This window comes from Nicotiana tabacum, chromosome 7 (assembly GCF_000715075.1).
Source record: "Nicotiana tabacum cultivar K326 chromosome 7, ASM71507v2, whole genome shotgun sequence".
In the NCBI taxonomy this organism is placed as follows: Eukaryota; Viridiplantae; Streptophyta; class Magnoliopsida; order Solanales; family Solanaceae; genus Nicotiana; species Nicotiana tabacum.
This window is the reverse complement of record NC_134086.1, coordinates 119,517,230-119,542,216: the sequence shown is the minus strand read 5'-3', so window position 1 is coordinate 119,542,216 and position 24,987 is coordinate 119,517,230. Positions and strand designations below refer to the sequence as shown.

Genomic DNA, 24,987 nt, shown 5'->3' with positions numbered 1-24,987 from the left:
CATATCTATTTTTACAAGAATTATTATTAGACCAATATAAATAAATTACATAATGAAAATCACTATACTATAGAGAGCCTTGGCAGGCCCAATGTAAACATGGAAGCCAAGCCTTCAATCAAATCAGGAGTAGTCCATAATACATCAGATGGGCTTCTGGTGCATCAAAGTTCCCAAGGTCCTCAGGGACCCCGTGTAATGCTCACACCAGAACCTTTCAAAGAAAACAGTTTTTGTAAACAAGTTTGGAAAGGCCATCCCCAGTGTGTTAGAGTTCGGAGGAGTCTCATGAACTCCTAGGTAGTGCTCACACTGGAGGGCCATGATCCTAGATATCTAAGAGTAGGAGTTGAAAAATAGTATATGAAGTAGGAGATAGTTTTAGGAAAAGCAGTTTGGATTTTAGAAGTGAATAGAAACAGATTACCAGATTACAAGAACTACAAGCAGAACCACATTTAACAGATGGAGTTCAGACATGAACTCTAGTAGTCAAACAACAGACAGAACAGAGTCACAATCAATTCAAACAAGGTTTCACATTGCCTGGGATTGACTTAGTTCATTAGCTATTACTAGGTGAGCATATGCATATATTAAACAGAGAACAACATGCTGGGATCAAGTTACTGATCAGACAGTCATACAGAAAAGATAGAAAAAGTTGAGAGCATAAAAATCATGAATTAATCAGGAACTTGTTAAGGTAAACACATAAAACAAGATAGGGATTGAAACATTCTAGTTAATAAACAGGTGAACAAGTATCCTTGATCGAGCAGGAATATGCTAAAGTGTACTAACCATACTAACATATTGGACATGACAAATTCACAGGAGTGAAAGCATGCTAGTTAACAGGAATATAAGGGAAAACAGAGGCATATTGATATCTACAGCAGATTGACTACATAGCATATTGAATAGGATATGATAACAGAGATAGACATGCTGTTTAAAAGCAGTAAACATGAAGAACATAGGTTTAATTACATAGCATATTGACTGATAGCAGAAGTGGAGACATACCAGTTAAGAGATAGCAACAGGAAAGTAAACCAAATAGGATCCAAGAGTCTAGCCTTGGCTTTCAGCCGGCTAGACAGTGCAACAAACACAATTAACAGAAAGAATTGTAATGGAGAGTGTGTATGAATAAGAGAAAGAGTTTGTATGTGTTTTTGTGTCTTTCTATGTGTGTTCGTGTGTTTGAAAGAAATCAGAATGGGGGGATTATATAGCACTTAGCAAGGTAAAACAAATAAGGCAAAGAATATTGGAGTTCATAATAAGGCAGGCAAATAAAATCAACCAGTTAATTGGGGATAAACCCAACTAATTAGTACAACAGAATCCGAAAAACATCCCTTAACTTAGGAAGAATCAATTAGCAGCCAAATTAGAGGTTAAACAAGGCAAGAAAATCAATCAAAGACCATCTAGGAGTTGGTTAAAGCAATCAAATCCCATAAATCCAGTTACTAAACTAATTAAGGCAAGTAGTACCAATTAGAAGTCACAAATAAGGAAAATAGGTAAAAATCACAAAGAAGTACCAATCTCGGCAGAAAAATATAATTATAACCCTAATAAAATCAGTCAATCTCTTTTAATTGACAGAGATAAAAATAACGGGCAAATACCGGAACAACTAATGAAATAATCAGAAACCCTAGGGTTTAGAACATAGACAGTCGAGCAAACAAGAGTAACGGAATCAAACACTCAAATTTCTTTAGAAAAGTTTTGCGGAAACGCAAATGAAACCCTAGTTTTAGAGAAACATTAAAATCGGTTAATAGTAAGAAAAATAGAAGATTTTCGAAGAGAAATATCAGATAATCTCAAAATCATCTCAGATCTACAATCTAAACAGACTCGAGTAGAAAGAGATTAGGGATTTGAATAATGGAACGAGGTGAGAAAAATCCAGTTAAGAACTGAAGTTTCAAGCCATAAACATAAAGATAACAATACTCACAAACATAGCGATGAACACAAGGCAGGTTCATCAAGAAAATTAAGAGTTTGAAGCCAAGTCTGAGTTGAATCTCTTCGAGATTCCTTCAGATAACAACAAAATCGAATAACCAATGTAAGGGGCTGGCTGGGGCCTAAAATCACAGGGAAACCCCATAGATTGAAGGGTTTTTGGTGACGACGGCTAGGGTTAAGGGAGAGTTTGAGAGAGAATGGAGGAGGGAAGGGATTTTGGGGCGACAGAAAGAAGGAAAAATGATTAGGGTTAGGGTGTTAGGGTAATTAAAAATAGTAACAACACCCTGGACCGTAGATCTCTGAGATCAACGACTAGGATTTGATCTAGTTTTTGAGCGGTTCAGATAGGAAATTGGGTTGTGGGTATTTTAATTGGGCTAAGGGTAAAATTTGGGCTAGGTCCGAAAATGAAATTAAATTAAAAGGGGCCATTTGTTAAATATCCAATTATTTGATAAAAAATAATTTATAAAATAGCTAATACATGACAAAAAATGCTATTGGTGTATAAAAATAATTTAAAATAATTACTTAATATTATAAAAATACAAAAGGTTATTTTCTTGTGAAATAAGGTAATTGTGCACACATGGGCTATTATTGCAAAGTTATTGCAATTATAACCCTAACATATACCTATGGCTATTCATGAAATAATCAAAGCTTAGTAAAAATTATAAAATAAAGCAATAAAATTACCATAAAACCGTTTGTGATGCAATTAGTAATTATTTGGATAATAAAATGCTAAAATTAATTAATTAAAATCAGAAAAATTATGGAAAAATATTGGTTGATGCTCATGCACTATTCTGAAAGTATATATGCATTTTGAAATACATGAGGAAAAAATTCGGTATCAACACGGTCTCGATCGGTTTCCTGGTTCGAGGCACCAACGCCTACTCTTCATCATCATTTTCTTCATCATCCGGGAAATCGTGGGCCAAATCTGCGTCAACATGAATAAATCTCTTTCATAGCTATCGAGCAAGGGATTTCTTATCTTGAGGATCTTCAGGCTTCGAAGCCCTCTTTATTTCGTTGTCTTTCCCTAATTTTGGAATCGGGGACTCGGTCTCTTCCCTGGGCGGGGTTGGCCTCATTTCAGAGACATCTCCTATGCCTGCACAAATAAGCATGAGTGAGGTGGCATCACTAATAAGATAAGAATATCAAAAACCTGAAAGGAGAACATACCATGATGTTTGGACTCCCATTTACTCCTCGACAAGTCACGCCATTTGCGCTCATCATACGAGAAGGTCGCAGCCAACTTCCTGACCCAGTCCTCAAGGTTAGGGATTGCATGTGGCATCCAAGCATCAACTGCATGAAAAGGTAAAGGCATCACACAATGCGAGAACGAAACACAAGGGGATACCGGTAAAATTCTTTTTACTTACGATGGAGGTTCCATCGCTCCGGAAATGGCATTTTGTCCTCGGGATGATGTCTGAGGTCCTCACTAGGATGAACTAGCTCATCCAGCCTCGGTCTTTGGTCTCATCATTGCTAGAAAATAAGGCTTTTTCGATTGATGTTGGAGCTTGATCAGTCCGCGGAAAAGCTAAGGCCAATACAATCTGATAAGGTGATAGAGGGTAAACTCCATCCCCTTGGCTTTGCTAGAAAAATAGCGCAACATAATCACGATGCGCCAAAAGGAGGGATGGATCCGACCTAGGGTAACCTCGTACCTTTTACAAAAATCGATCACCACTGGATCGAGGGGACTCGGTGTGAAGAGGTAAGTGTAAACACTTAAAAAACCCTCCATATGAGTTGTGATGCTCTCCTCGGGAGCCGGGATCTGTATCACGATCTCGTCCCCCCAGCCGCATTCCTTTTTCATGACCTCGAGATGCTTCTCCTTTATCGAACAGATGTACCTCGATGCATGTTCGCATCGGCTAGGAACTGCAGGGGGGTTCTCTGTCACGACCCAATTCCCAAACCCGATCGTGATGGCGCCTCTCGTGAAGACAAGGCCAGCTAGACCAAAACGGAACATTTCTTTTAAATAGTTAAATATCATAAATAGTTCTAAACATGATATAATAGCCATAATTTGCGGAAAATAACGATGACAATAGAAGAAACTATCCCGACACAGCCCAAACCGGGGTGTCACAAGTCACGAGCATCTATTAGAGTATAAATACAACTACACGGTCTGAATTATAAAAAACAGGACTGATAAACAAAGGAAGAAATGCGGTGCCGCGAACACTGGCGGTCACCTTGCTAAACTCCGATAACTTAGCCTCCGATCGGCTCAAAACCCGCTACTGGGTGTTTAAATACCTGCATCTGCACACAAGGTGCAGGGAGTAAAGTGAATACTCTAACTCAATGAGTAATAAAGGTAAATAACAACTGAGCAGTAAGAAATCACGTAAGGCAACCAACATGCTGGAGAGAGGCAGTGAAAAACCCTTTGAGAAAAATAGTGAAGTTGTGAAATCTTTAGAAATATCTTAGCTCAGTTTAAACCTCTTTAGAAAATGACTTTATCAACAGTTACGCAAATGAATGCAAAACAAATAGTGCAGTTAAGCACGGTAATCCGCCCCTCGGGCGCAACACTCAATTAATAGATAATGCCAGGCAATCAGATAGATATCACATGAAGTAGCACAACAATAGATAATGGCAGACAATGAAATAAAGTAAACACATAGAACAGTACCAGCACCACTGCGGCGTGCAGCCCGATCCATATATCGCTGCGGCTTGCAGCCCAATCCATTTATCGTCGACGGCGCTCACTGGGGGTGTGCAGACTCCGGGAGGGGCCCCTTACGGCCCAAGCACAATATCAAGTCATCTCGTGGCATCAAATCTAGGCCCTCGGCCTCATATAAATTAGTATCTCACTGCTGCGGCGTGCAGTCCGATCCAAGAGTATCCTCACAATATAGGCCCTCGGCCTTACTCAGTCAAAATTCACATAAGCCCCTCGGGCAATCGTAAAACATGATTCTCAACACAAAATATTATTTAAAATTCCATTTTAAGTGTTAGAGCAGAGTAAACATGGCTGAGTTTTGAAAACAGTAGAAAATAACATGACTGAGTTCAACTATATAATCAAACAGTGAGGAAATATCAAACAACAATCCCCGAAGGGTTCAAATAGCTGTCACTAGGCCCAAAGATGGCATTCAGCCCAAATAATGATGATAACAATTAGTTTTCAGTTAAATACGCGGTAAAATCATCAATCGGGACGGACCAAGTCACAATCCCCAATAGTAAAAGGCCCCACGCTCGTCATCCTGCACGTGTCTCACCTCAATACAGCACTACGATGTGCAAATCCGGGGTTTCAAACCCTCAAGATATCATTTAAAATCATTACTCACCTCAAACCGGCGAAATCTCTAGCTCGCGACGCCTTTGCCCCTCAAATCGGCCTCCACGTGCGTCGAATCTATCAAAAATCAGAACGAATACATCACAATATGCTAAGGGAACAAAGAACAAGCGAAAACAATCAATAAAGGGCACGATTCCCGAAATTACCAAAACCTGAGCCCCGGGCCCACGTCTCGAAATTTGACAAAATTCACAAAACTAGAATCCTTATGCTCTCACGAGTCTAACCATACGAAAAATATCCAATTCCGATACCATTTGGCCCTTCAAATCATCATTTTACATTTTTGAAAGGTTTCACCATTTTCTTCCCAAATTCCATTCCAAATCACGGATTAAATGATGAATTCAATGATAGATTCATGTACTCTAGCCAAATCAGAGTTAGAATCACTTACCCCGATGAATTTCTTGAAAAACCTTCAAAATATCGCCAAAATCCGAGCTCTCTAGGTCAAAATATCAAATAAAATCCAAAACCTCGTATTTATAGAGTACCCCTCAGATTTCAGCCACCGCGGGCGGCATCAAATCGACTGCAGTCCGCGGTAACCGGTGCGGTCCGCGCAAAAACAACCACGGCCGCACATGCCTTCCTCTATAGTGACAGACTTTAGTATTTTGACCATAACTTTCGCTACAGATGTCCAAATTGAGATATCTTTACCTTTCTGGAAACTAGACACGAAGAGCTATAACTTTCGTTTTTTAAATCACCTCAAAATTCCTTGTAGATCAAAAGATATGAGCTTCCGAAGTAGGACCAGCGGAAAGGTTCTTCACCGCGGTCGCGCCCACTTTTGTGCGGTCCGCGCGACGCCTACTGCGGCCGTGCCCGCTTTTGTGCGGTCCACACAGCACTCACCGCGGGCGCACTTATTTTTGTGCAAACCGCGTGAGTGAGTTTCGGGGCCTGCAACCCCTGTGGACCTGCTACGGCTATGATTTTTACACTAAAACATCTGGGAACCTACCCGGAACTCCCGGAACTTCAAACCAATTGTACCAACACATCCCATGACATCGTTCAAACTTTCTCAAAGCTCACAACAATATCCAATCACCAATTTAACATAGGATCCAAGCCTAAGAACTCCAAGAACTCTTAAATTATGCTTTCGCTCAAAAAGTCTATCAAATCTCGTCCGAATGACCTGAAATTTTGCACACACATCCCAAATGACACAACGAAGCTACTGCAACTCTCGTAATTTCATTCCGACCTTTATATCAAAATCTCACCTATCAACAGGAAAGCGCCGAAATCTCAATTTCGCCAATCCAAGCCTAAACCTTCCACGGACTTCCAAAACGCATTCCGATCACACTCCTAAGTCCCAAATCACCTAACGGAGCTATCCAAATAATAAAAATTTCAATCCGAGATCAAATACACATAAGTCAAATCTTGGTCAAACCTTTCAAATTTTAAGCTTTCAACTGAGACTGTTCTTCCAAATTCATTCTGATTAACCTGAAACCCAACACCAACGATTTACATAAGTCATAATACACCACACGAGGTAAGTCGTGCCCGAGAACTAGCGAGCGAAGGGCAAAATCTCAAAACGACCGGTCAGGTCGTTACATTCTCGACGTCGAAGTCCTTCTTTAAGATCCAGGCGACTGGAGCAATCTCATGGAGGGTTGGCGCTTTATCACCGGCCGGACGAGAAGAAGATGAGGAAGCCTTTTATTTTTAAGGGATTGTTTTAGAGGTTTTCACCATAATTTTGGATTATAAGATACAGAAGACGGCGGAGCTTGTCATTTTCCGACACTAAGAAGGCGGTGGAAACAGATAAAGAAAGGAAACAGATGAAGAGAGAGAGGCATAGAGGAGGTTCAGAGGTAATTTGAAGATTGAAGTAAAGTTTTCTCAGAGGTTAGACCTTATATTTATAGATGGACGGTGACGGTTCAACAATGCTAGTGGCCGACTATTACTGGCACACATTTAATGTTTTGGGGAAGCGAACTGATGGGACGTTTTGGTCACTTCGAGCGCCTACGTCACAAGGATGACGTCATCATCAAAGGATCCAAAAATCGAGGTTCAAATCGTTTCTTATCATTTTACTCTAAGAAATGCGGTGACCATCTGTATACGGTAAAATCAGGTACCCCCGATTTAGTAAGCTCGAGACGTCGCACAGAGGGCAGAAGTTTGATAAAGACCAAGCCGGGCTCGATGGCAGAATAAGAAGCTCGAAGACCTAAGTGTTCGAGGAACATCGCAGTCAAGTATGACCAACTCCAAGATAGTGTCGTTGTGAGTTTGTTATAGAAGGACAAGATTCTCGCCACGTCCCAAGATCATGGCAAAAATTTCGAAAGAGATTTGTACGAATTAGTTTAACTTTTAAAAAAATCATTATGGAAGAAAATGTTTTCATTCGCGAATAATATATAGTCAATTAATTACGAAAAATATGATCAGATATAATTAATGGGTTGATGTTAGTGAACAACTTGATCGTTATTTACGAAACTGTAATATGCTGATTATCCTAATTCGAAACTAGAAACAGAAAGCTGAAAATTAATGCGGACCCTCTTATGCATAAAATTGTAAATTTTTTACTAGAATAATGAAATCTTGGAATACTTTTAAAGAGAAAAAACAAGATACTTTTAAAGCAAAACAAGTAATCAACAGATCAATTTAAATGAACAAACTCAATTATTGTAATGATCTAACAACTTCTCAGGTTCAATCTCACCCAAACTCAAATAGTCAACCGTAGGGAGGCAAAGCCTTGTTTCCTGTTTTACCCTATTCATCTGCAGGTTTCCTTTTTCGCCTTAAATCATGACCCACAAAGAATTTTTGGAAAAGAAAAAAAAAAAAGAACAGGCTAACATGATGCTGCAACTAACCAAAAAGCAAAAGTTGTGTATCTGATACTACAATGATCAGTCATTTATATGGTTTTAAGTATTTCTACATGATAAACGGCTAAAAATTATATTTTTGGGTGTACTTTCATCTCATAACTTGTGTGGTTGAGAGAGGTTACATAATTTTTTGTAGTGAATTATGCTAATTACCCGCATTCTTATGTGTAGGAGCAAGTTGGACGAAAGATGAGCAAAAGAAGTTGATTCAGGACCAAGAGGCAAAAGAAGAACTTTGCTCGTTCACTCTCACGTGCACACGAGTGAGTGAACGAGCTAACTGAGGGGAGCTTGAAAAAAAAAACAGTGGATTAAGGCCAAAAGGCATGGAAGTGCACGAGGCACCTAGAAGGAAAAGAAAAAGAGAAGAACTTTGTTCGTTCACTGTAGCGTGCGCAAGAGAGAGTGAATGAGCTAATCTAAAAAGGTTGTTGCAAATTTGGCTTGTATTATTTTGCCTCGTGTAAACCCTATCCCATATAAATAGTCCTTAAACTCACATTTAAAGGGGGAAATTCGACCTAAGGAGGCAAGACCACTCTAAGAGCAAGGGGGAGAATTTTTCTACGAGTTTTTCACTTTCTTTTTCCTATTTCTATTTATTGGTTATGAATTCTAGTATTGTATAGCTGATTTTTTATCTAGAATTTTGATGGAACTTTTTGTAGGATAAATTCTTGTTATGTTTTTTATATAATTGAGCCGTGAAATTTGTCTACTTGTTCAACTACGTGTTTATTGTTGTTGATTGAAGAGCTCTCAATTGACTGTGCATATTAATTATTATGTATTGCTTGAAAAATGGTACATATTTAGATAGTTGTTGAACAACGTCACTCCTAACATATGTGAGAAATCAATACGGAGGGTTTGAATGTGGAATTAGAAATAACGAAACCTTGGTGTGATCTTAGTGAGCGGTAAACTAATGTCAGCTAGCGTAGTTCGAGAGAATATGTCTAGTAAATTGTGGTTGTTGCTCGAAAGAGAATTACGACACCTGAAATGCTCACGATAAATAGAGAATACTTAGGCGAAATAATAGGAGATATAGCGGGAAGGATTCTGACAATTGGCGAAATCATAACTGTAGGCCTCCTTAATCTTGTCTCAAACCCTTAGTATCTCTAGTTGTTAATTTACTTTTTAAATTTGTTAGTTAATTAGTTAGACATAAGAATATTGATATTTATAGCTTAGAAATTGTTCGAGGTTGTCTTCTTTGTGATACTTAACAGTTACAACAAAACCTTATTTCTCTGTGGGATTCGACTCCGAACTCTTAGACCGAATTATATTTGCAGCGATCGCTTATCCTTTTTAAGACTGGGCGTGATCCCTACAACATTAAAGTACATAAAGATAATGTAATTGTCTTAGGCAGGATTTAATTCACTAACCCACTAAGCCTAAAAAGGAAAGAAAGATGTACTCAAAAGAGACAGCTTTTAAATTTTTTGTGGAAATATATAATTTCAAAGAAGACTAGCCATTTTAGTTCAATAACAACATACCCACATGACATAGAATTCCATAGCTAAAGAACATAAGAGTAACAGAAGCTGAAGCATTTCAAGGTGCAATAGAGTTTGAGAGATTATATGGTTACCTGGCTTTGCAGATGAAAAAACTTCAGCTTTGGGTTGAGTTGAAATTTCGGATGCAGAATTTTTGTATCTATCGTTATGCATATTATTATTTTTGGCAAAAACTATTTATATTCGGTAGCTGAAAAATTATATAATTTTTTGTATATAACATATATATATATATATATATATATATATATATATACATTTTGTATGTTATATAGTATCCATTTCCCGAATTCAAAAGAGGATGCTCAGAGGGAGCACAGTCGTTGCGAAGAAATAGGTATTTGCTAAAGATTAATTTATTAAGTGATAATTTCTTAGATATCCATTCAGGTATTATAATACTGCTTTTTGTTGGGACTAAGGCTGGCATCCGGTCCGGGCCCGGGCCCAAATGGGCTTCGTGGGCTGGGCTCAAACCGACCCGATCTTTGTGGGCCGGGCTTAAACGGACCCAGGCTTTATGGGTTTTTGGGTGTAACCAGATCGGGACCGTGTAATAATGGCCCCAGACTATGTGGACCGGGCCGGGGCCCAAACGGGCCTAAATAGACCTTGACTATTTTTTTTAATATTTTTTTATCTAAGGCAATTTCTTGTAAAATATATAGCTTATATATATTATATATATACTATATACATGGCTTATATGTGTGTATATATATATATATATATATCTTTTTCGGGCCTGACTTTTTTTTAATTTTTTTTATCTAAGGCAATTTCTTGTAAATTATATAGCTTATATATATTATATATACTATAGCTATATATATATATATATATATATATATATATATATATACTATACACATGGCTTATATGTGTATATACATATGTGTAAACTACCTTTTTTAAAATTTTTTTTATCTAAGGTAATTTCTTGTAATATATATATATATATATATATATATATATATATATATATATATATATATATATATATATATATATATATATGTGTGTGTGTGTGTGTGTGTGTGTGTGTGTGTGTGTGTGTGATATATATAGCTAATGTATACAATCTTATATAAGGCAATATACTATATACGGCAATATACTAACTACTAAGTGTATAGTATATAAGCTATATTCGAATTTCGATATAACGTTAGCTATAAAATATATATACAATTGAACTTGGTAACAAAGTTGCAAATTAAAGTTTAAATTTAATACTTCAAATTAAAGTTCAATGACTTCAACATAATACTTCAAATTAATCTAACAAACTAAAACATTAAGTATAATACGTCTAATAATTTTAAAATAACACAAATTGTCTCAAATCAACTTAAAAGCATAAATTGTGTGTTGTCTTGTCGGTCTGAAAAGCTGACCGACTGCGGAAAAGCTGTTTCGTTTAAGAAAAAGTGAATATGTATAGCGCGTCTAATAATTTTAAAATAACACAAATTATCTCAAATTAACTTAAAAGCATAAATTGTGTGTTGTCTTGTCGGTCTGAAAAGATGACCGACTGCGGAAAAGCTGTTTCGTTTCAGAAAAAGTGAATATGTATAGCGCGTCTAATAATTTTAAAATAACACAAATTGTCTCAAATTACCTTAAAAGCATAAATTGTGTGTTGTCTTGTCGGTCTGAAAAGCTGACCGACTACGGAAAAGCTATTTCATTTCAGAAAAAGTTAATATGTACAGCATGGTACAATACTACATTTTGTGTGTTGTCTTGTCGGTCTGAAAAGCTGACCGGCTGCAAAAAAAGCTGTTTCGTTTCAGAAAAAGTGAATATGTATAGCGCGGTACAATACTACGTTTTGTGTGTTGCCTTATCTATAAATAACTGGCGCATTCTAGTTATTTTCTGCGCTTAATAATAACCAATAGCAAATATTTCCATAAAAGCAAGGTTTTTCTTTACGCTTTAACAAATGCCTGAACCCCTTTATGTGCCAAGGTGCGAGTGCGGCAAAAAATGCATGATGCAAGACTATTGGGATGATGGTGAAGCTGGACGCCGCTACTGGGCGTGTATGAACAAGTTTTATAGGGTTTCCGACGAACCTGTTTGCAATTTTGAGGTATGGATTGATGAACCCTATCAGCAGGAATACTACAAAGAAAAGTTGCAGTATCTTCATTGTTTGTGTTTGAAGCAGTGGGAAAGAGAGCGACAATCCAAACGAGAAGTTGCGGAGTTGAAGAAGAAACTCAAAGAGTTGGAAGAAGAAAAAAATAAGCTGGAAGACAAATTTAAGTAGTTAGAGCAGAGAATACTAGGCGGTCGTGACTAAACAATAACATGTACGTGTTGAGTATAGTAGTGTATCTTTATGTTTCCCGCATCATGTATTTTCATTAGTTGTACTGAATTTAAGTTATGTTAAGTTTCTATGTTTGTGTTTGTGTTGTATTATTAAAACAAAAAAGAAACGGGCCTTGACTATTTTGTTTTTAAAATTTTTTATCTAAGGCAATTTCTTGTAAATTATATAGCTTATATATATATATAAGCATTCATCACCACCAACATTATGCACATATTGACTATCCGTAAATTGTAATAAAGTATTATCAATATCAAGAATAGGAGCAGGTGGAGGGCGGGTATGGGGTTTGGGTAGGGGAGGCCGGAGAATTAGAGGAGGAATAGATTGACCACTAGATTCACCACTCTTGGATTTTCTCTTATTTTTTCTAAATATTTTTTTAAGGAATATGACATCTTAATTATAATTATACAAAGTAATTAAATAAAACAAAAAAATATAATATTAAAACTAAAGAGTTGGAACAAGTTTACCGAATTGACGAACAACTTGTTGAAATTATCGTTGAAGACTTGAATACTTCAATTCACCAACTTCACAATTTTCACACAAGTTGCAACAACAAAGTAACTAATTTTAGAAGAAAATTAGAGAAAGATTGATGATTTGGTGAAGAAAAATGAGAGAATGAGGGGGTATTTATAGTTGAATATAGAAAAAAAGTGTAATTATAAAAAGTTTGGGGTTAAAACAAAGTTGGGAGGGGGGATATTATGCTATTTTATAAATAGCCAACGCCCATTTTGGTAGCCATAAACTGTCAGATTTTTAAAGGAGATTTTTTTTTAAAATTATAGCCGTTGGACCCGTTTGGTACCGGTAGAACCGGCCCACTTAGGAGCCGGTCCCGAGCCCAAACGGTCCCGGTCCTACGGGCTTCACGTGTGAACCGGCCCACATGGGCCTCAAACCCCCTGGTCCCGGGCTTAAACAGGTAGGCCCGTTTAGGCCCACTACCCATATGGGCTCGCGGGCCTGGGCTGGGCCCGGGCCTAACCGGCTCACTTGCCACCCTTAGTTGGGACCAAACACACATGCAAGTATATGTGGTCGTCAAGTAATAAAGTGACTCGAAAGTCAGATGTCCAACCCACAGAGACTTAGATTGATCGTTAACTAAGCAAACTAAAATAAATTAATTGTCCAAGATAATAAAGAGTGATGTTCTTCTATTAGTCTACTATTGCGGAAATTAAACAAATAACAACGAAATTAATAAGAACTAAAATGGGTATGATGTGACTTTAATTCAAAGGAGATGACGATTCCAGGATTGTGGTTGGTGTAAAAATCCTATTAAGTTTAATAATCATACTCTTTAATCCGAATTATCTATGGTTGCTAGTTGACCGGATCGTTTATATGAATAACATGTTCCCATAATACTATCCGTCTATCCATAACATATCAACCTTGTATTCCTATGATATTGAATCTATCATGAACGAAAATAATACAATATTCAACTAAGCAAGACTGTTAGGTATATTCCTATCCTAACCGTGAAATCTTTTCCCGAGCCACGGGTTCAGAAACAAGCTCTCTCTAATTCTACTCTAATCTAAATACAGCTTTCCCAAGCATAGCATAGATAGTAAATAGAACTCAACTGATGGCCAGTCAATTAAGTAATTATGCACAGAATTATAGAAACAACAATAAGATGATAATCTGAATTAACGAAGATGTAATTAATAAACGTTAATAATCATGTCAACCATAACCCTAGACCGTGAAGTTTAGCTCCACATAGAAATGGTAACAAAACAACGCATCATCAAGAAAAAGTAAAGATTACTGAGTTTGATGGAAGAAATATAGAATCTAATGAATTTCTGCCTCAACGGCTGCTCTGTGCTCTCCCCTTGGTTTAATCTCAGGTCTCCCTACGTCTAAGATCTATTAAAAGTCCTCAAAATAGCATTTTTATATGTATTTATACCAAGTAGGGTCGGGCCCAGATGAAACACCCTTTCCAGCGCGAAATAGGACTCTAGCTCTGTAAAATTTGTACAAGCGCGACGCACCCTATGCGGCACCCTGCGACGCTTGTGGAGTTTATTAGTAGGCTTCACTTTTCTTGTCAGGTCAGTTTTACACTACTGTGCCGCGCCTTGCGGCACCCAGTGTAAATTTCTCAGAGTGAAATTATTTCGTCCTCTTTTGACATCCTAACTTGGTACATGACCCTCGAACACGATCCTGGCTTAATATATTGGGCTTTTACTCAGACTTCAAAGCTCCAGAATGCTCGATTTCATTCCATAACACCTACATAGATCGGAATCACTCCTACAGGGCATAAAACACATATTTAGTGCAAAATGCTAGCGATTAAAGCTCAAACTCAATTAATGTGCAGTAAATTAGAGTGTAATAAGCGACTAAAATATGTAATTATAGAATATCATCAACACCATACTTAAACCATTGCTCATCCTTGAGCAATCAAACTACACTTTATAAAGACACAACCTTTTTAAAGAGCTCTCCTAACTCATCATACCAAGAATATTTAAAATAGACTAAGCACAAGAGTGTAACATCTTCACCTCAAGTTTTGACTCACAAGTACCACACATTATTCACAACTTACCCACATACTCTAACATAGAGGTTACTAATATTACCTTTCCTTCATGAATTGAGTGCCCTCACACAATAAAAGAAAGTAGTTCCACACACAATACAATTTAAGAGCAATTAGGAACTCAAGATAGAAAGAATTCGCTCACTCTCAGAAATAACATTCATATGCCACAAAAGATGCACCATAGGCTTGCCCGTAATGTACTACTCTACTAATCGAGCTCAATCAGTCTAGGATCAAGTAGGACTTTATTTGGTTGTAATGTAGGCTGCGGGTCGGGTAGGATACATTTAGATATAATAGTGACTACACCTCCTTAAGTACTTTAATGCATACACTTTAACATTTAAAACCTCACACTCATGTCAAACCATAACTTCACCTTCACATCAATATATATTAACTCCTCACTTCTTAAAGCACATTTACATCAAGAGTCCCCACTATCAAAGAATATTTTTCACAGCAATACAACTATTCTTTTTCTTTCTTTTCTTCTTTCTTTTCAAGTGGCTCTTACTTTTTTTCAAAACACTGCACCTTTCTCCTTGTTTAATTAGTTCAACTCAAACGCCAAACCAACCTATCCACACTTTAGCTTTTACAAAGTTTATAATAATTCAAGTTCTCATGAGAGGTGAAAAGATTCCAATAGATAGTTAATTCAAATAAATGGGTAATGCTTGTAATGTGGTTGCCAAAGAAACAGGATTACATGCTCAAAGGGGCTAACTATGATACATAACAATTAGGCGAGTAATATATATATATATGGCTCAACAAAGAAGACTATATCACTTCCAAGACTGAACAAAACTACTATTTCGCTTTGCAAACACACGGGGCAAGTTCTAGACATCAAATGCAATGTACAGAATAACACAAAACCTTACACACACACATGGCACATAACTCACTCAGAATTTGACTCATCAAGACACTCTAGTCAAAGAAGTTAAGCAAAGTTAGATCATACAATTTAAAGTACTTATACAAGAGTAAAAAACTGAGCCTAAGCGTCACAACTAACACACTCACTGTTCTCAAGGCATAACAAAGTCAAGAGGTATTGCTTCAATTCAAAACATAGCACAAGGTTTCCTACTTCTAAAAAAAAATAAAACTAACTACATCCGATTCAAACAAAACCCTTGGAAAAGAACTGCGGCACAAAGAAAAACCAAGGGGGAATTGCTACACTACCTACAAAGAAAATCTTTTTGTCCTTTTTCTTTAGATATAAATTCCTTAAGAAAACTGTTTAGGAGATCCATCATCGGGAAAAGTCCATTTCTCTCTCTCTCTCTCTCTCTCTCTCTATATTATTATTTTTGACAAAAACTACTACACTAAGAACGAGTACTACAACTAAGCTAAAATAGCACAGAAACTCACCCAAACAATCTCCTCACCCCACACTTAAAATTGTGCAATGTCCTCAATGCACACTATAAATAACAAGAGGGTAAAAGAGACTCCCTGGTAGGCCAAAGGCCGAAGAATTAGCAGCTCACAGGATATTCAAACTTCTCCCGATTGGTATCCTTTGTGTGGGCACCCCACACTTAGTTCTCACCATCTAACTCGCTTTTGCACTCTTCTAATGGCTGCGCTTCCTATTCTTATAATCCTATAAAACAAAAACAAATACTACAACAATAATAAGAAAAAATAAAACTAAAAGAAAATAGTAAAGATGGGTTGCCTCCCAACAAGCGTCAGAGTTAACGTCGCGGCACGATGTGAACCACTTTCTGCCTTCGCCTTGAACTTATGAATTATACCCCTAACATGGCATCAAGCTTTCTGTTATGCTCCCGGGGTGGTGAGACAAATTTAATTGAGCTAAGCAACCAATATCGGATTCTACACTTCTTGGCCTTCAAATGAGCTATGTAATTATGTCTATCTGGCATGATAAATTCCATAATATAAGCACCTAGGTCCTCGTACGCTGGCTCAAAGGCTCAGATGACTTGATTTTCATGTCATCATCCAAACACAATATTGAAAAATGTCTGGAATGAGGATAAATACGCCTTGACTCTAGAATTGTATTACTATTTACATCCTCATATGTACACACACTAGATTCTTCAAATATAATATTATCTACTTCCTCACATGACTCTAGAGTGCTTTCCTCAACATGGACATCATTAATAAAAGTACGCTCGAATGATTGACTCTCCAATTTTAGCTCCTCGAATTGGCGTATAAGCTCCTTTTCAGTTTCACACAACTCAGAACTATTTTGTTGGGCATTAGACGCATCAACCTTTGCAATCAATTGAGCTCCCAAGTCATGAATAACAGTGCCAAATTTTTCGATCTCTTGTCCTATTTTAGCTCTTCCTTCTATTAGGCCTTGTATCCCATCTGTAATTTTCTCACGTTGAACCTCGTATATTTCCAATCTTTCAACTTGTTCCACCAGCCAAGTTTAACTCAAAATCTCCTCTTTTTCAAATTTTTCGTCTTGCTGGTACTCGCTCTTTTCATTCAATTCTTCCATATTAGCCTTCATTATCTTCATTATTGCCTTGAGAATTTCCATCTCTTTTCAACGTTCCTGAGTTTGCTCTATTAAAAATTGAGTTTGCTCCATTATTTTCCTCATTATGTCCATTATATTAGCATCATGTTCCACATCTTCCATATTGTTGATCCTATCAAACTCAGAAACATTATTAGAAAGATCATAATAAGGGCTCAGAGACGGAAAAAAAGAGTTAGGACAATCATCCCAATGGACACCTTGACCACCACACATATTACAATTATTCCACTCATAAGATTGAGATAGTGCACCTAACTCGCTTTCGGGAATATTTTGACAATTTTTTCACCAGTGGGGTCCTCCACAATATGGACAAGGATCATCAAAGTAAGAATAATCATCATTCAAACAATTTTCATTCCAAGATGTCAAGTCAAAATAAGAAAAAAAAATACTAACTAAACAAGAAAATTAAAAACTTGAACAAAAATCAACTGAAAGCTAACTTAGGAAAACAATCAATAACTAAGTCGCCGGCAATGACACCAAAAATTTATAGGGACCAAACACACACGCAAGTATACGTGGTCGTCAAGTAATAAAGTGACTCGAAAGTCAGATGTCGAACCCACAAAGACTTAATTGATCGTTAACTAAGCAAACTAAAATTAATTAATTGTCCAAGATAATCAAGAGTGATGTTCTTCTATTAGTCTACTATTGCCGAAATTAAACAAATAACAACTAAATTAATAAGAATTAAAATGGGTATGATGAGACTTTAATTCAGAGGAGATGACGATTCCAGGGTTGTGGTTGTTGTAACAATCCTATTAAGTTTAATAATCACACTTGTTAATCCGAATTATCTATGGTTGCTAGTTGACCGGATCGTTTATATGAATAGCATGTTCCCACAATACTATCCGTCTATCCATAATATATCAACCTTGTATTCCTATGGTATCGAATCTATCATGAACGAATATAATACAGTATTCAACTAAGCAAGACTGTTAGGTATATTCCTATCCTAACTGCGAAATCTTTCCCCGAGCCACAGGTTCAGAAACAAGATCTCTCTAATTTTACTCTAATCTAAACACGGCTTTTCCAAGCATAGCATAGATAGTAAATAGAATTCAACTGCTGGCCAGACAATTAAGCAATTATGCACAGAATTAGAGAAACAACAACAAGATGATAATCCGAATTAACGAAAATGTAATTAATAAACGTTAATAATCATGTCAACCACAACCCTAGAACGTGAAGTTTAGCTTCACATAGACATGGTAACAAAACAACACATCTTCAAGAAAAAGTAAATATTACTGAGTTTGATGGAAGAAATATAGAATCTAATGAATTCCTGCCTCCACGACTGCTCTGTGCTCTCCCCTTGGTCTAATCTCAGGTCTCCCTACCTCTAAGATCTGTCAAAAGTCCTCAAAATAACATTTTTATATGTATTTATACCAAGTAGGGTCGGGCCCAGATGAAACACCTTTTCCTGCGCGAAATAGGACTCTAGCTCTGTAAAATTTGTACAGGCACGCTGCACCCTACGCGGCACCCTGCGGCGCGCTTGTGGAGTTTATCAGCAGGCTTCTCTTTTTTTTGTCTGGCCAGTTTTTACACTGCTGTGCCGCGCCTTGCAGCGCCCAGTGTAAATTTCTCAAAGTGAAGTTATTTCGTCCTCTTTTGACATCCTGACTTGGTACACGACCTCCGAACACGATCCCGGCTTAATGTATTGGACTTTTACTTAGATTTCAAAGCTCCAGATTGCTCGATTTCATTCCATAACGCCTACATAGATCAGAATCACTCCTACAAGGCATAAAACACATATTTAGTGCAAAACGCTAGCGATTAAAGCTCAAACTCAATTAAAGAGCAGTAAATTAGAGTGTAATAAGCGACTAAAATACGTAATTATAGCCTATCATCACTTTTTACTTATTAGATATCCCTTCATAATTTGTGATCCTTTTTATTTTGATGTTTTTTAGCAATTATTTTAAACTATTTATCATTCGTATAAAATAATTAAAATCTGGTGGATTTGTCTTTTCTAATATCATATTTTGTACCTTTTTGTTAATTAAATTTAGTAATATCGTAAAGCTAGAGGGAGGTGGGCTATAAAATTATTCTAAAACAAAAATTTGCATGAAATGCAATCCACACAGAACGATTTCAGTGACGATGGTAGCAGCTATTTTAATCGCCACCAAAAGTAAGCACCAAGTTGCCAAATCATATGTCGCTGTTTTACTAACACTACGTCAAATTTATTTGTGGCACATTTATTTACTTTTTATGACCAAATTCTTTGTCACAAAAATTCATTTTATTGTTAGCTTTTATTGCGATTAAACCTCACCATAAAAGTAAATAAATATGCCAGAAACTAAATTTAAAGCAGGTCACCACTAGAAATGGCGATATATAGGTTTACTTTTGCTGGCGAAAAAAAGGGTCACCACAAAGTGTGGCCACTGAAAACTCCTGCCTTGTGTCTTAGAATGTGATGTTGATATTAGATGTGTCAAATGGGCCGGGTTGACCTGGGACCGGCCCGGCACAGACTGGTTGAAATCCCAATCGGCCCGACCCGGTACTTAGGGGCCCGTTGTGCTAGGTTACTGGGGTTAGGGGTTGGTCCGTTCACTTTAATTCATCCGGTTAACCGAACCGGTCAAACCCGATCAACCAAAATCCCTATAGAACCGGTTAACCGGCCCGACCCGGACCGGTTTAAAGGCTAGATTTCAATTATTATTTTTTAAAGGTTTTAGAGTCTAAGGCAATGCATAACCTTTGAATTTACTCTTTTTTTGTTAATTTACTTTGTTAAATGTAAAACTTTCAATTTGTAAGTTTGAATTTTGAAATAAATATAGCACTTGCAATTTATAAGTGCAATTTTTTTCCATCTTCATTGTATTCTTTATATTTTTACTTTATATTAATATAAATTACAATAGTTATACAAAATACAAAAAATTAAAAAAAAATAAAAACACTAACCCGGCCAGCCCGGCTCTTGTACTCGTAACCCTTACGGTTCATTTTTTATCCGGATAAATCCGAACCCGTTAAGTCCGGTAACTCCTAATCCGTAACCGGCCCGGTTCGAAACCCAGACGGTTTCTTTTCCCTACCCAACCTGGCCCGTCACACCCGTTAGACACCCTTAGCTGATATCAACCTTCACTACCAAAAATCAGGTGATTTCCGACCGAAATTTCCGACCAAATTTCGATCGTTTTTAATTGGACGGAAAAACAATGGTCGCAAATGCAGACCGACCGCAATTGGTCGCAAATTTCCGATCGAAATTTTCCGACCAATATTGGTCGAAATCGGTCGGAAAATATTGGTCGAAAATATTGGAACTTTGCTCTTTTTAAGCTACACTCCCTGCCAATTTAAACCAACATACATCCTATAATGGCAACTTACATTGCTGCCATTCAACCATGAAAACTCAATAAAATAACTAATAACCACCAACAACAACAATTAACCAACAACTAATAACCACAACCACAACAACTAATAACCACAACAACAACTACTAAAGTGTTCAATAATAATATAATCATCATTCAAATAACCAACAACAAAATATTGACAAGTTCACAACTTTGTTTAACAATACACAACATTCAATGAATTTTTTATGTAGCACCATCTTCATGTAATGTCCTAGGACCTTCATCGCCGGCAGGTGGGGAAGGAGGAGGAGACCGGGGAATGGGGAAAGCACCACAAGCAAGAAGATTGGCCAGCTGACCTTGAAGGAGATCAAATTGTTTGTCCCTCCTTTCTAGCTGACCTTGAAGGGTATCAAAATTCTTCTTTTCTCTAGCCTTGGTCTCTTCAAGCTCTGCTGTCAGCTTTGCGATCTTCTCTTCCATGGACGATATAGCCGAACTATCAATCGTCTCGCCTTGGGCGGAAGTCCCTATACCTTGCAATCCAGCCCTATAGCGCCGAAACGATTTATCTGAAAGGCCGTATGCTATCCCCTTTTTAGGACCACCGACAGTACTCAACCATATACTCTTCTCTTCTTCGTCTGAAATGGGCGGTCGCTCGCCTTGCTCATTTAGTGGCAAGCTCTGAGTGTACTCCTCCAAATTGATCTTGTAGCGACCCTTTATTTAGAAGATAAAAAATTACTAACTATATAATATTAGAAACATTTATAGTAGTTATGAAACTTACATGTGTAGTCTCTGCCCGGTCCTCGACCCATCTAGTTGGATCTGCCGGTGCCTTCTTCTTCCGGATGTGAGTCTCCATGAAGAACTCATCATGACTCATCTTCCTCCCCAATTTTTTTTCCTACAAATATAATAAACATGTTAACGAAAACTATAGCAATACACATATTTTGTTGTAAAAACAAAGTGCAATTTAAGAGATAGGAATTTTAAGTAACTAGATTCTTGAGAGAAACATAGAATAAAAAATACAACATGAAGCTGGGATTATATGGAGTCCACTTGAGCTTCACTGAAAAAAACTTTGGTTTACACACACACACTATACATTTAGATAGTGTGATTACGAATTTAGAATAAATCATCGGCAAATCCACTTATGCTTATTGTAATTATCAATTTATATAAGCTAATTGTCACTAATACACTTCTACGTAATAAAATTATTAATTTACGGTCGAATCAAACCTAACATTACTTAAGGATACTACTAAAGGACTTATACTTAGTGTAATGTCAATCTATAAGCTAATTACAACTAATACACTTACTAATTACTATAAGCGACAGAAAAAAGTCTGTCGATACTGCTGCGTCGGTAAACAACTGTTTTTACGGTCGAATCAAACCTAACATTACTTAAGGATACTCCTATATCAAATATATATATATATATATATATATTAGTTATAGTAAATATTGTTCCGACCGAATTCGGTCGGAAATATTGAGTTACAATTATTTCGGTTTTTTGTCTTGCGCGGGAAACAAAAAATTCAAAAAGCAATTTGGAATTTTTTTAATAAATAATTATTTTTTACATTATATACAAGGTTGACCAAATATTTGATCAGTTCCCGACCGAGTTCGGTCGGAAATTTGGAAATATTTTAATAAATAATTATTTTTTACATTATATACAAGTTTGACCAAATATTTGACAAATTTTCCAACCGAAATCGGTCGGAAAGTTTATTTTTTTTGCTGTCAGTCACTTTTGTTGTGTTTTGCGACCAAATACTCTTAATTCCAACCGATTTCGGTCGGAAATTCTTGGACGGAAATCACCTGATTTCTAGTAGTGCTTCGCTGTACAACTGCTACTACTTGATTTGTATACATTTGTATTTTCAAAGCAGTCAACCTCTGTTGACAATTAAGATAACAACTGTCCTTTTTAATTTTTACGTGGCAGCTGGTTTGGTTAATTCCTTTTTTCTTACTTTCTATCTTTGAATGAATAAACACAATAAAAATAAAGGACTTAAGCTTACTGTATCTTTTTCTAAATTTTATATAGCAAATAATTGAGTGCTAATCTATTGTATTCAGAATCGCCTCATTTTTTTTATCATAAGCATGCCAGATGATAGTGTAGAGCAAAATAAACTGGTGGATGGGTCAGAGAACATAACCACAACAAACGATAAACATAACTTTTACTAAAACAAACCGTAAAATATTCCTCCTTTAGTAGATCCAATACAAAGATCAAGGAAAACCAGTCCAAAGGACTAGATCCTGATTTTTATTTATGATTTCTTAAATTCCAAAATCAAGCATAAATAATAGCACCATAGTGTTATTTGGCTTTGTATTAAATTTAGTTGTTGTCCCACCAGAATTGTGATTGGAGATAATCGATCACTTTCTTATCAACTTGGAATGCTTTGGTGAGGACGTCTTCATTAATTGGTGGATCTGAGCCAAAAATTGCATTAGCAATAGTGATAACTCCTGGATTTTGACTGCTAAGTCCAGCAAACGCAACAGCCTTAGTTTTTCCAACATTAAATTGAAAATGGATGAGACCTATTGGAAAAACAAACACATCTCCAGGTTTTAGAATCTTTGTAAAGAGTTTGTTCTTCATATTTGGTCCGGGATTTGAAAGGACAAAGCCAACATAGAGAGTACCCTCGAGTACAACAAGAACCTCAGCTGCTCTAGGGTGAGTATGAGGTGGATTGAGACCATATGGTGCATAATCAATACGAACTAACGAAATGCCCAGAGTGTTGAGTCCAGGCAAGTTGCCGACGTTCACAGCAGTTACAGCTGATCCGACTTGATTTGAAGTATTTCCAGGTATGTTTAGGCCTGATTTGAAGAAGTCATCAGCATTGACAACCTTCGGATCCTTGCATATTTTTCCATTCACGAAAACTGCGTAAAAATCATTATTAGTAAGTGAAAATAACAACAAATACAAGTGAAAAACAAACAATCAAATTCGTAGTTCAATAATTTACCAGCAGCCATAGAGTCGTTAACAGCAACACAAAAATCTTGTAAAGGACTAGGGTCATATGCATGGCTTATTGAAAAGACAACAGCCAAAATGGCAACGGTTAATACAAACAACTTGCGAGCCATTGCAAATTAGGGAAAACTCTGTATATATATTGAAACAATTTGTTTATCTGTGAGAAGTATGATCAGAGAGGTGTGCCTATTTATAGATGAAAATTTGTTTGAATCAGTGTGGAATAGGCTTCTGCAGTACCAAGTAAACAATGGTGAATTTTTAAACATCTTTGTCGTGATGTTCCGTCAACAACTATAACGACTAAATCTTAAATTTTCTTATAACGCATAAATAGTTAGCAACTACTATAAAAGACTACCCCTCTAGTTTATGTGAACCTATTTTTTTTGTCCCTTAAAAAAAGAATGACCCCTTCTAAATTTGAAAATAATTTAACTTAAATTTATAATTCTACCCTTAATGAGAAGCTTTTATTACCACACAAATACTCTAGACTCATTTTTTACTTCAATTCCAAAAGTCGTCATTTTTTTCTTAAACTACGTGTCCAGTCAAACAAGTTCACATAAATTGAGACAGAGGTAATATATCATATTTTCCGCTGACTAAATTAAACCAGTTAAATCCTCCAGACCACTATGGGAATGGTCATAATTAACATTGATGAAAAATAGAAAGAGAAAGGAACGATTAGGAAGGGAAGTTGAGATATGATAGAAACTTTCCAACTACAGAAATAGTAAGATCTGAATCGCCACAAGATGTAGATGTTATAATTAAACAATGAGTTTATGAATTTTTACACTATCAGGTCACCTACTTGTTATAGCAGTTTTTGTTTTTGGTAGGAAAGGTAAGTAACATATATTAAAACATGCGTACAGGGTTGTGATGCTCATGTATCATATTACAAGTGCTAGTGCTAGCTATACTATTAGGTATACCATCCGTACATGCATAACGATGTGAGGTATCGCCTCTAATAATGTCACACTAACGATCCTCCAAAGTAGTATGGACTGCATTTGTACCATCAAACTTAAAATTGAATAGTAGCAGTTTCCTTAGGTACATTGTTAGTAACAAAACATCTATTGTCGTCTTCATCATCCAGCTGTTGTACTGCTGTAGGTGGAACCATGCACTGGGATGTGAATCCTCGCTGGTCTTCTAACACTTGTTTTGTAACACAAAAAGGTGGTTCAACAAAAATGCGCAATGCAGC

General features: G+C 36.7%; 2 protein-coding genes across 2 annotated transcripts; both read right to left on the bottom strand.

The window, feature by feature from the left end:
• Positions 1-20,868: 20,868 nt before the first annotated feature.
• Positions 20,869-21,616, bottom strand: LOC142182571 (uncharacterized). Its single transcript, XM_075256788.1, has 2 exons — positions 21,495-21,616; positions 20,869-21,424 (listed from the first exon to the last, which is right to left on the bottom strand). The coding sequence occupies exons 1-2, from the start codon at positions 21,591-21,593 to the stop codon at positions 20,945-20,947; spliced, it is 579 nt and encodes a 192-aa protein (XP_075112889.1). The 5' UTR covers positions 21,594-21,616; the 3' UTR covers positions 20,869-20,944.
• A 1,299-nt stretch (positions 21,617-22,915) lies between these two features.
• On the bottom strand, positions 22,916-23,928 carry LOC107760607 (germin-like protein subfamily 1 member 20). Its single transcript, XM_016578684.2, has 2 exons — positions 23,746-23,928; positions 22,916-23,659 (listed from the first exon to the last, which is right to left on the bottom strand). Exons 1-2 carry the CDS (start codon positions 23,867-23,869, stop codon positions 23,097-23,099), a joined length of 687 nt encoding a protein of 228 aa, XP_016434170.1. The 5' UTR covers positions 23,870-23,928; the 3' UTR covers positions 22,916-23,096.
• Positions 23,929-24,987: the final 1,059 nt, after the last annotated feature.